This window comes from Poecilia mexicana, unplaced genomic scaffold, assembly GCF_051168715.1.
Source record: "Poecilia mexicana isolate PSO_F unplaced genomic scaffold, ASM5116871v1 scaffold_11, whole genome shotgun sequence".
Lineage (NCBI taxonomy): Eukaryota > Metazoa > Chordata > Actinopteri > Cyprinodontiformes > Poeciliidae > Poecilia > Poecilia mexicana.
Genome location: NW_028263380.1, coordinates 23,900,657 through 23,914,035, shown reverse-complemented (window position 1 = coordinate 23,914,035; position 13,379 = coordinate 23,900,657). Strand labels below are relative to the sequence as shown.

The following is a 13,379-nucleotide window of genomic DNA, read 5'->3' as shown; positions in this document are numbered from 1 at the left end:
TTGTCTAAAAGTTGTATCCTTCTATATTTTTATGTATTTTCCTTTTTTTTATTTCTTTAGTCCTTCCTTTTTCCTGCTAGTTTCTGTTTTTGTAGATTTTTGGGGGAAGGTCAGCTTCTCATCTGTAAAAACATCACCATTAAAGTCATACTGAAGATTAGGATTTAAGATTTAAAAAATGAAGGTTTGAGACCCAGGGCAAGTTGTGTTTCAAGTAGAGAATCTATGTCAGGAAGTGATGGTACATTTTGAATTGACATGTTACAATTTTCCACTTTGTAGCACAAGATATTTACTGCATCCCCAAAATGTTGCTTCATGAAAACTGCTTTATTTTTAACGTCTTCCTCTTCCTTACTCATTTCCAGAATCGGGGGGATCCAAGTTCACCATTGGTAAATCTGTTTGGCTGCTCTGGGCGCTCGTTTTTAACAACTCTGTTCCTGTGGAAAATCCCAGAGGAACAACCAGCAAGATCATGGTGACTATTCTGCTCACTAAATTCACTTTTAGTTTCACGGATTTGCTTTTTGCTTGTCTCCTTTCTCTTCTTGTTGTATAGCTGACTTACTGACTGTTTTTTCTTTATTTTATTTGTGAAACTTACATTTTATGTGCGTCCTTATAACAGAATAAGTGAGCCAAAAGCTAGTGACCTCAGCCTACAGTGACAGACTCAAAATGTCTTTTTCTTTTACTCGTAAAGTCAGCCCAAGTGCTTTTGACAACAAACCTGATCATCTCACGAGCTCATTAGCTGCTCAATTAGCTTTACAAAGGGGGTCAATGAGGTAAAGTGAAGATGCTTATTTTAGTTCGGTCTTTGCAAATGTATTTTCTGCTTCTCAACAAAATGTGTCTTTGTAGTGAGATGACAAAATGGGAACATTTTATTTTTCACCAAATCCCATATGTCCCTTTATGATTTATTTTTCTGCATTGACAAGTGATGGTACATTTTGAATTGACCCCCAAAGGTCTTGTTTTTGTACAAATAGTTCCTTAAGCATGTTCTTGCAGATTGATATAATCAGAAGCCTCACCAGCTAACATGGAATATTTTTAAAGGACTTCAAATAATTAATTGTGTTCATTTTCAGACCTTAATGTTGCTGGTGACTACAGGCATGTCTCCTAAACATTACAAACATTGTTTCCTTTTTATTTCGTAACAGCAAAATCTGTCAATCCAAATATACCACATATCTGAGAATGTATCCTAAACATCACTAATATTTAGACAAATGTAGTTTACAAAAACAGAAACATAAAACCCCATTCATCATTAACTGCAAGAATGTATTCATTGCATTGTATTATGGTCCATATATTTCCTTTCCTTTCTAGTTAAAAGTCAGACTTGAACAATGAGGGGCAGTTAAAGTGTCGCATCTAAATTGCTACATTTTATGCCAAGTGCTTTTAACATCAGGGGTTCTGTTATTGGCAAGACTGTTATTTAGGGCAGCTTCTGTTATAGAGTGTTGGAAATAGCATTAATCATCTTAGTAACAGGTAGTTCCACAGTGATTAGACCAAATTTAATTAAATGATCAGGACTATGATTATATATTTCTGTTAAAAAAGCTGAAGGTTTTCATATAGCTACAGAAATGCTTACAACTAATTGGTGAATTTCCACTGCAGATTCTCTGATTTTCTTCAAAAATAAATAAATAAAGAAGCTTGTTTTGTTTACATGATTAATTCTGCCCAAAGCCAATGCCCTGTCAAATAGCAGTTGGACATCAACACATTTTGTGCTGTTTGAGTTCACTTTTTTTCTATATACATTCTGAGAGATCTAATCAAATGGTCCACAGATATCGATATAGTTTGTCTTCTGCTTTTTCAGCATTTCTTCTGATTTTGGTAAAATTTAGAAGTGGTGGAGTTTTGACCACAATTCAGGAATTACTTTCTTTCTTACTTAAAAATCATTTTCCAAATATAGATACGGGTTTTCATGACTAAATCATTTATGTTTATACATTTAGTGATCTCTTAGAGACTGATTCTGAAACTAATCCATTGCGTAAAACCTGTTCTGGTTGAATATCAGTGATGCTCGTTTTTCTTGATCAGAGTTTCAAGGATTGCTTGAGGATATCAATGCTGTGAAAAAGAAAGTTACAATGTCTTTTGACTAATCTTGCTGCTATATAGTTTTATACGACAAGTTGAAAGAACGCGTTTCAAGGTTTCAGTGACATTTTAGGAGGTTAAACGTGACTCCCTGACAAATGATGCTCAGTTCAACAGAGACCTTCAGCTGCAGGTTCAGAAATTGAAATTGTCACCAGAACCTTAAAAATACTTCCTGCTCCTTGTCACGCTCATGACTCGTTAATCATCTCCATGTCCAGGTGCTGGTTTGGGCCTTCTTTGCTGTCATTTTCTTGGCCTCCTACACTGCCAACCTGGCTGCCTTCATGATCCAGGAGGAGTACATTGACACGGTGTCTGGGCTGTCTGATAAGAAGGTGAGATCTTGAGTAGACGGTGCAAATAAGAATTTCAAACTACAAGTTTTATGTGGATTTGCATAAGTCAAAAATGAAAAAAAACAACAAAAAAAAACATTCAAGATAGAAAGCATTTAAAACTGTCAACACAAAATTGGTTACTATTTTTGTTTTCTGTAGCATAACAAAGTGAAGGCTTTCCTCAGTCTGATTCCTGTCAATAGAATCCACAAGCCATCTCCTGCTGCTACGACACTTTAAAACCTCACGTGTTTTATTAAAGTCTGCCCCACCTCTTTAGAAAACTCCACCCTCCAGGCCTCACTTTGAAAGTGTAGACTTTGAATCTCCTCAGCACTTCTTGCTGCAGCGGAGATCAACTCATCTCCCTCATTTCTTCCAGTGACTCGCGTTTGCTTCCCACTTTCCGTCTGCCACGTTAATCTCTGCCCACCTGTTCCTCTCGTGCAGTTTCAGCAGCCGACAGAGCAGTACCCACCACTGCGCTTTGGTACAGTGCCGAATGGGAGCACCGAGGAGAACATCCGCTCCAACTATCCCAACATGCACCAGTATATGATCCGCAACAACCAGAAAGGTGTGGAGGAGGCCATTGACAACCTGAAGTCGGGGTAAGAAAGAGAGAAGATGATGAAGGTGGTGGAGGGAGAAATTGCTGCAGGGCTGCGTAGATATCCATACAGTCGTCTTTGATCAATTAGAGTGTGATTGACTTAATTTAATTCAGTAGCCTAATACACTAAGTGAAACACATTATATAGATTAGTTACTCACAGAACAGTGATTTAAAGCTTCTTCTTCTGTTGTTTATGATGATTCCACTCACAGCTAATGACAAAAACATATTTCGGAATAGAATATTAAATCAGGCCACTAAAAAACATTTCTCTGACAGAACTGTGAGCTTAATAAAAATATATTTCATTCGCTGTAACATTAGTCTCCCCGGGCGCATTTCAAGTAATTTACTATGTGGATTCCAAGCTTTCTAAGGATGTCAACACAAAAATAAAAAAAAAAAGAGAAAAAAGATATGGACATTTGATTGTTGGCACTTTGGAAACAAGATCAGTGAGAAAACAACCTTCAGAGTTTCAGAAGAAATGCCTCCAATCAGCTACCAGACAGTTAACAAAGGCTGTTCATGTACACAGCTTTAGAGTTACCACACCCTGCAGCATTGACTGCCCACAGGTATGACTGGGAAGGTGTGCAGACAACAGTGAGCTTTTGTCTTTCCTACCTATTTGATCATATATATTTTTGTAAAAGTTGCATTTGTTCCATTTTTCAATTAGCCTGTGCTTCTGTGTTGTTGACCTTTATCTGTCATGAAGTCATCTGTGAACTCTGTACATTTAGTGGTAGAGTGACACTGTACACAATGAGTTACCAGTAAGGTAAGGATGCTGCTGTGATGCCAATCAGTTTTGTATTTAATTCTGAAGAGATCTCACAGGTTGTGTTTTTTTAGGATATGGTATTACACATTTACCAGCAACTCAAATAAACACTCAATTAGATGTGGGAATCCACTTTTTTTATGCATAAATGTCCATCACACGTTTAGTTTAAACAAAAGTCAATTTTGCTAAATAACGTAAAACTGAATTACGTACATTCTGAAACAACGTTCAGTTTTAGTCAAGCTCTCGCTGACTGAGAAGTTTATCTCATTAATTTGCAAACATGCACTCAGTGGTGCCCAGTCTTTACTCTGAGGTGATGGCTAATGTAGTTGGAAGATAATTAATGACCAAACAAAATGGCCTAATTTCTCTAGGGGTTTAATCCAACACCATGTCAAACACAAAACACACTTTTTCAATGCAACACACTCCAGCACTACAGAGGAGCCCACGGCTGGATCCAGAAAATGCACTTTGTAAAAGATTGTTTGGTTTATTTTAGCCTGTAAGCTTTCAGTACCAAACAGTTAAAGTTTTCACACTTCCACTTGCAACATTAACAATGTTGTTCTTTATAATTGCTGTTCTGTTCTGCAGGATATATGATGCTATTATTATGTTCTGATTGGATGCCCTTTACAATGTTTTAATTGTACATTTTATGACTCTATGGATTTATTGAGCTCATGTCTCGTTTGCTTTTAAAAGCACATTTATAGCATCCGCAAGACGATTTATTGAGCAGATTTTTACTTTTCAATTGTTTTGGTGTTAAATATCAAGTGTAGCTGCAGATATATATTTTTTTTACAATAGTACTTACCCTTGATTTACAGTTTGCAAAATTATTTAAACCCTGTCAACATTTTGATTATCTCATTTGAACTCCAAAGTTTGATGGGTTTTACTTTAGTCTATATGAGAGAACAGCATAAAGTAGTGCACATAACAGGATCCTTGCATTTCTTTTGCAGACCCATTAAATTAACATTTATGAAACCACCTTTTACTGCAGTGTGAACCAGCTTTTCACATGTACAGAGGGATGTTTTCCTCCATTCTGCAACTCAAAATAACTCAAGCTCTGTATAATTGGATGGAAATCTTCTGTGAAAATCAATTTTGAAGTTTTGCAACAGATTTTCCCTCAGAACTTTCTGGACTTTGCTCAGCCCTTTCTAACACATGGATATGCGTAAGGCAAAAGCAGTCCATTGCATTTTATGTTTTTTTGGTTAATGTTGTCATCCTGCTGCAAGTTGAAACTCTGCCCTTGTCTGGAGTCTTTTGTAACATTTAAAAGTCTCTCTTTAACACAGCTTGACCCTGCCACCTCAATCTTTTAACGACACAAAAGGAGTATTCAGGGTGATGTACACGTTTAGTTTTCTGCCACACATACCATTTTTTCTTTCATAGGTCAAACATTTTGGTTTTCATTGGATCTAACCAGAGCACATTCTTTCACATATTGGGTTCACCCTGCTTGGTTTGTTGCAAACTGAAGAAATGACATATTTCAATAGTGCCTTCATTTCTCTCACATTCCTGCAAAGGCTAGATCTGTCAAGTGGATGGCTAGTAGTTATCCTGTTCATAAATTCTATCACCTGAATTGTGGAATTATGGATACAAACCCCCAGAGTCATGGGCGTCTTTGATAAGTTACCAGGGAGGACAAATTATTTACATGGTCATTCTTTTGAAGCTTTACAGTTGTTCCATAATCTTTTAATTCTCAAAACATGGCTTGAATAGTCCTTCATAAAATGTCAAACCGTGGAAGATTGTTTTATAACCCATTCAAAAATTAATCTCTGAAATGTCTGGCATGTTCAGTAGTTTAAATAAACTAAAAACATCCATGGATGCCTTGACAGAACAGCTGGATTTGTCCTGACAAGACATTAACCACATATAAACTACATTTACTCATTAAGAAATGTGTTTCCTTGGATTTTATTTTGGGGTGTCAAAGTAAAGGTAGCTGAATAAAAGTGTAAATGATTTTTAAACAATGTATATGGTCCTTTGTGTTGGTCACTTACATAAACTCATTAAATCATTAAAGTTTGTGATTTGATGAGACAAGATGTGAAAAGTTTGAGATGTACAAACTGTACACCAAACCCGTAAACTCTTTATTTGATCCTTTACTGGAGGCAGTTGTTTCATCCGCACTCGGCTCAGTTACACAATCCTCTTGCGTGGCTGTGAGCGCATTGATCGGTGCTACCTCAGAAGCTTCAGCTAACTGTTGTAACCTCTGAGGTCCCATCAGGATCATTGTTGCTGCATGAAGGAGCAGGAGAGGGAGGCAAACAAACAGCCAAAGGAAATGAACAGCTTCTTAATAATACATACCAACCACAACCGCAGTGCGGTGGGAAAATCATGAGCACCGAGCTCCTTACAGTAAAATATACATTGCACAGTTAATTCTGCTCAAGGAGTGCGGGGGTTAAGATTGAGGGGGAGTAATGCAGACGAGACACGTCTGAACAAGTTTGGATGTGCTCCATGATGATACATTTCTTTTATCATATCTGCTCATCATCCTTGTGCCTCCTACATCAGTAACTACCTCTCTTTATCTATCTCTTCATCTCACTCCCGCTCTCGTTATCCACTGTTTATCTCACTCTGCTTATCTCCCTGGATTCATCCCAACTTGATATTATTTACAAAGGAAACATAAGTTCATGCCTTCAAAGCCAGATGTCATCAAGATTCCTGGGATTTCTGACAAACATTGCATTTCCATACTTTCCCCTCTCACTTTTTCCTTCCAATCATTTATTTTGCTTTGTGTTTCCCTCCTCCCTCATGAACTCCTTGCTAACAGCTAATGGATGTCTTTGCAGTTCCTTCTCCCATCCCTCAAATAATCTCATCTATCATCTCCTCATCATCCCTCTTTCCTCCCCTTCCTCTCTCCTTCGTAGACATAACCTCCTCACCTCTTCCCAGTTCTGCATCCTGAAGCGCAGTCTGCTTCTATGAGGGGCCTGGTTGTTGCATGCTGCTCCCTCAATGTGAATATAAATGAATGGGAAGTGGAAGAGCAGGTGTGCTGACAAATTTATCATCATATCCTCAGATATGCATCATCAGTCTAAGCTGAGCTGTTAAATTCAGTCTATTATTTCATTATGAATGGTTTTAATTCACTTTTTATCTCCATTCATTTTTCACAGCCTGCCTAATTTCAAACTCCTGTGAAGCAGTTCTGTTATGTTTCGTATTAGAGCTGTGAGTCTTGGTTGACCTCACATTTAGAGTTGATTAACAGTGTTTGGTAAACAGTTTAGTACATTGTGTTTACGGTGCGGAGAGGGAGTCTTTATTTGGTTTATTTCTTTTTATTTTATGATATTCAGATGTAATATACTCAATCAAGGGAATTATTGTTTGTATTCTTCACCGGCACTCCACACTTTCACTTCTTTCATGGTTGGTGATGCATCAACTTTGAGATTCAACTTAAAAATGTGTTTATTTATTGTTTTATAAAAAATATATGTGAATTTCATCTTCATTTGTTGCAGTACTTTCAAATAGAAAATAAAAACTGCTTCCCAGTTTGCAAAACTGCTACATTATGTTCCATTTGGAGCTAAAAGTTCAAATAAATTAGATTTTCCTGGATGAAAGGAGTGAAAATGTGCAGAAAACATTTTGGTTAAGCCAGTTTATCGGGCTGAACCAATTCCCTAATCATATAAGCGCAAGTAATTTCTGTTTCTTTCATGAAGCTGTTTCAGCAAAGCGACATTCTGGCAGTTTTAGAACAGGTACAGAAAAGTAAAGTGGTGCAGTGGCATTTCTAATGCATCGAGATGCAGGGAATCCTGAAGAGGAAGTTTCCTGTCCTTCAAAGGAGCTTCCTGAGGAGCCTGAGTCAACTACAGAACTGAGAGCTAGTTCTGGACTAATGAGATATCACACATAGTTAACCTATTTGTGATTGTTTGGGGAGCCTAAATTGAGAGCTTTTGAAGAGAAAAATCCTAATCTGTGACGACTCAGTTGCCTGTTTTATTATTAAGACACTTCAGTAGACATACAGTCTGACAGAGAGTAGTTCTCTTAGGATATTATGGAATCATGGACACTAAAATTTTTCAAGTTTCAAAGTAAACTAAAAGAGCTAATTTACACCTGAAATGACTGTAGCTGTGGTGTTTGGATCATCTGGATACTTTTTAACTTTGTTCATGAAATTATCTGGAGATATGTTAAGAAATGGGAAATGGATAACGTTCCGTATGTGACTTCAACAGAACTGTAGCTGGAGAATGCTGGCAAGATCAACATGTCTGCACATTTATGTAACAATCTGTGTTTCGGCGGGCAGCTGCAGATGGAGATTACAGCAACTGTGAGCCTTTTTCCTGCTGAGCTAAAGAGGCATTCGCTCCCTTTTGCTTGAATCTCAGCCTCCCCTGATGCTGCATTGTATTTGGTTCTTTTGTGGCTATTGTAGGAGAAGAAATGACATCTTTGCCTCCACCATGATAAATATCTCCTTGTATGAATTTTGAAAGTTGGTGCAGAATTGTGTGTAGAAAGTGGCCTCCTTTAAAATCAGTTTTCTTTTGTGCCTGGTTGTTTTTATAGTGCTGGTTTTTCCTCCAATTCTGTCATTTTGTGTGCTTGTTCTATAGTCATTTAGCTCCAGGGCAGTGATTTCCAATTCTGTGATGTAATTTTCCACCTTCATTCTTCCCTTGCAGAAAACTAGATGCCTTTATTTATGATGCTGCTGTGCTGAACTATATGGCCAGGAAAGATGAGGGCTGCAAGGTAAGGAATAGGTCTGCCATTTCACAGCTCTGCACACTGACACACTCATACATATGGGCAGGAGATCCCTGTAAGCTATCTAAATGAACATTTCTACAAGGGCCAAATCTGCCTTCAATAAATCAAACAAACGCATCAGACGCCATTTTATTGATCCCTTGGGCCTCTAGCTAAATTAATAATGTCATTTTTAGACAGCACTGATGTTGATTTATTTATAAGGTTCCATCTGATGCGGCTCTTGCAGGACGGATAAAAATCTCTCAGTCATAATTTGTAATGATGTCTGTGTGAGGCCCACGCTCCCAGCTGGTTCACACAACAGCCACTACTGCAGTAATTACTACAACCGATGTAAAGCTGCACCCCCTCCCCAAAACCATTTCTCATTCTCCAGCGCTGGGATTTTAAGGGACGTAAATATTTAAACAGAGATAACTGCACTGAGGCGGCAGAGACAGAAGGGATGTAATAATGTTTATTTATCTATGTGTGCTTGATCTCATAAGGTGATGACCATTGGGTCTGGGAAAGTGTTTGCCACCACAGGCTATGGCATCGCCCTGCACAAGAATTCTCGCTGGAAACGACCACTGGACCTGGCTCTGCTGCAATTAGTTGGAGATGGTAAGAAAAAAGAAAGACAGTTCACATTACATGCAGTTGAATAAAAAGAAAATTTAGACTTGATCATTTGTTTTATTCCTTGTAATTAACATATGACTGAGTAATAAGACTGGAGCATACCAACAAGAACTCATTTTATATTTAATTTCTCTGAGGAAAATTTAAACGCAACCAGGTGCTGACATTAGTCAAGCAGCAGTGTGAAACACCTACATTTGAGATGTCTCCAGGGCTCAAGAACAGCTAATAGAGGCATAAAAATGATAAATCTCTTCTAAAGTTTTGAACCAGGTTGCCTGATATGTGAAGCATATCCTAAGAAAGAAAAAGTACTTCTGAGGCGCTACAACTCAGAGGTACTAAAGAGGACGAAACAGTTCCTGAAGCATCATAAATTTCATCTGGGCCAAAAAAAATGCATGGTTTTTGTATTGTTATCGCAGCAAAATTTAGCACTGCTGCTGTCAGTCAGAGATAAGCTGGTTCAAACTACAGACTGTTCTCAAACATCATTTTTGTTAGTACTGTAATGAGGGAAAATGTGATTTGTGCAATAAAAACTGTCTCTATGCATTTTGATGCTTTAAAACCTTTACTGGAAACTTGCCGGAAAACCAATATGAGTAATTGAGCCAATTAAGAATCGACTCGAGCATGGACATCAGTCTGACAGTGGAAATACTGAGGTGGAAAACCCTACAGCAGAGGTTCCCAAACTGTGGGGCGCGCCCCCTAGGAGGGGCACCGTGCCATTGCAGGGGGGGCGCGGGAAGCCGTCTGGATGAAAAAATAAAAAAATCATCAGGAATCGGTCCTGTGATACTTCTGGCCTCTTGAAAACACTCGTGGAGGCACAATTTAGTCCCCTCTATGGGGATGGGGAGTTATTAAATAAAATACAAGACAAATGATAGAATCTTGGCAGGTGCATGTGTGATGGTTCAGAGAAAAGGTTTGAAGATGAGAATTAACAATACATTGCTTAGCTTCAATAAACTAATTAGTACAAAATGAAAATACTTCATCAGTGCTGTAAGGATTCACTGATTCTAATGGTGGAATTTTATTATGATACAGAAAGAAACTTAGAACTTTGAAAACTTTGATAAAGTAGCCTATTTGTGCTGGTTTTATTTTATATTTTTTTGGCCAAGCAGTTTCACAGTTGGGTTTGGATTTTAATAAAACTGATGTGAGAATGTTTCCATTCCAAGTGAGTCTGGACTTTATGATTGGGGGAAGAATGAAGAAGGTAATTAGTGAAACAGACAAGTGGAAGAAGACAGAGAACTCATTAGAGTTTAAAACGTATGAAAAGTTATACAAGTCACTAGTTAAAGGAAAGAGAGCAAAACTTGTAAGAAATGACAGCTGTTCACATCAGTGTTGAGGTCAAGAGCCAAACCAGTCACACATGAATAAGATTTTTACATTTTTCTCTCATTTATATGATGCATTATCTTTCCTTTTTCATTTCTGAACTTGCTCTCATATCTTATTCACTGTTAGCTGATACACCAAGAGATGGGTCCAAGTTAATCTATACTTATATACTTAGTTGAAAATGTTACTTCAGTAATAGACTTTCTATTACTGAAAATCTATTTCTATTACACTCAAATAAAAAAATTTTAATTGAATGTAAGCATTAAAAAATATACATTGTGTTTGTATACAAATTATACATTGTGTTTGTAGTAAGGCAGAAAACTGTCTCTGCTGCTTTTAGAAGAAACAATAAAGAAGAAATAATAAAACCGTTGAAGTAGCCTAAAGTCAAGCATGCCATAAAACTAGGAGTGCATTTCTTAGATGAAAATGATTTGCTTTGAAATAATTTCCATTCAACCAAGAAGTTTGTTTCTGGTATGAGAACTGCAGATGCCATTTCTCACTAAAGTTGAAATCAGCATATCTGTTTTATAGAAAACTGGGTTTTATTTGACATCCTACATCTACTGAAGGTATAAAAAAGACAGAACAAAAATCTGAATAGTAGAAAAGCTTGAAAAACCTGAAAAAGCAGGACAGCTCAGTGTAAATTTATTTACTAGTTTAACAATTCTCCCAGACAAAAAGGATCTTTAAAGACTATTATCATTGCAAACTGTAGGACAAATACTTCAGTATTTAGAAATACTGAAAAATGCTTGTTCATCCAGGAGTGTGAATAAATTTCCATGCTCATTTGTGGGACCAGCTTGTTTTTTTGCGTCTACTGTTTTGCTTAATTGTGCTCTTCGGGTTATTCATTTGGAACCTAAAGTCTGAGCTGCAGCAATCATGTAATCAACCTCAAATATATATTAATTTATCAGGCGCTGTAAAATGCACTGTGGCCCTAAACGGGTTCTGTAATTGGTCCTCGTAATCCACCTCTTTGTTAGAGGGATGTCATTTCCTTTTTTTTTTCACATGGTCAGTCATCAAATTGGCTCCCCTGAGGAGTAATTTAGCCTCTTTGCAATTAGTGAACAAGAGATGGTGGCAAATGCCTCAGTGCAAGCAGTGACAGCAGCTCCCGGGGGCAGATGGCCCTATTGGCTGATGGCACATGGATATTAAAAGTAAAATATGCTTGTTCCTTCTTAAAATGAGATGTCTGGCTGTTTTATTTGATGTCCTTCTATATTTCTTTCTAATTCTGTAACAAGATGGAAGGACAGAACTGCTTCTAAAAAAAAGCTTCAACTTCCCTCTGCGCTAATGCAATTAAATGGGGGATTCTACATTGGGATGGCTGTCCATATTTATGTATATTAGAGAAGTAAACTAACGTTAAAGAGATGCTATAAGAACACCCAGATGCAGAAGTATATGCACTTATAACTGCTGACATTGTATTTCAGTGAGAATCCCACAGCAGCATACATCCAAAGTTTGCCTCCACCACACTGTTTCTTTGTGCCTCTCACACAGCTTCATGCTGACTGAGCAAAAGCAATAAAAATCACACACACACACACACGCACAATAAAAGATAAAAGAAAATGTGAATATGAACATCTTTTGGCACTGAAGGTAGGAAAAACTGTCGCAGTACAATACACCTGGGGGAAATTGATTTTTTTTGTTGTTTACATCCTTTTTTAAATTGCTCTGAGTTTCCATTGACCCAGAAGTTGATCTACGTTTTATAGACAGAAAGAAGAGTCAGATGTTTGTGTGGATCTGCAGTGTTCCTGTCTTTCTTTGTGTATTTCCATCTGTGGAAATACACAAAGTTGTTTGTTGTTTAAAAAAGTGCATTGGCATCTACTCTCTTTTTTCCATCAAATTTTTGTTTAGACATTTTAAAAAAAAAACTTTGGTGTGAACAGCATAGGACAAGATGATTAATAAGTTAGTTCCTGAATTACTTCACAAAATAGAGCTTTGAGAACACCCAAACGTGTGCATCTAAATATTTCAGTATCATTATTGTCCTAAATGTTGCTACGGTTAAATGTTTAGTGAAAATTACTCAGTAGAGATTCTTTGAGTGATGTCTATGAGAACACAGAACAATCATGTGTAGCGTAGCCTTTTTTCCCAGCATCCTGCTTTCGTTCTAACCTTGCAAGCTTTTGCTCATTTAGCCACATATAAACATGCACTTACCCTACCTGAGGTCAAAAACAGCACATTTCTAATGCAATATGCAGATCAGCTTTATGTCTGCAGGTATTTGAAATGTAAATTTTACAGAGACGGAATAAAATAAATACAGCTCTGTAATTACACAGCTCTGTGTGTGATTTATTTTCTCCTAAATTCAACCCTGAAAAACTGTTTCTGGTGGAGGGTTGTTGCTTTCACATCCAACAGTATCATTTTTTTCCCTATTCGTTTCATTATTGAAGGTAAAAATATGAACTAGAAGTTTTATGTATGTTTTTGATAACAGTTTATGGTTTCTGTTCATTTTAAATGTTTTGTTTTTTATTTGCACAAAACGTGAAACTGATTATTTTCATTCAGACAACCATTTTCCACTGCCTAATTCTTACTTTTCCCTTACACATACACACGCACACACACACATATATATATGATGCTTATCCTTATGTGT

General features: G+C 37.2%; 1 protein-coding gene across 1 annotated transcript in view; it reads left to right on the top strand.

The window, feature by feature from the left end:
• Positions 1–13,379, top strand: part of grin2da (glutamate receptor, ionotropic, N-methyl D-aspartate 2D, a) — a 97,195-nt gene that overhangs the window by 69,296 nt on the left and 14,520 nt on the right. The window contains exons 12-16 of the mRNA XM_088010443.1: positions 369–481; positions 2,367–2,483; positions 2,937–3,097; positions 8,632–8,701; positions 9,211–9,328. Coding sequence (XP_087866569.1) covers positions 369–481; positions 2,367–2,483; positions 2,937–3,097; positions 8,632–8,701; positions 9,211–9,328 — 579 coding nt within the window. The remainder of the gene's footprint in view (positions 1–368; positions 482–2,366; positions 2,484–2,936; positions 3,098–8,631; positions 8,702–9,210; positions 9,329–13,379) is intronic.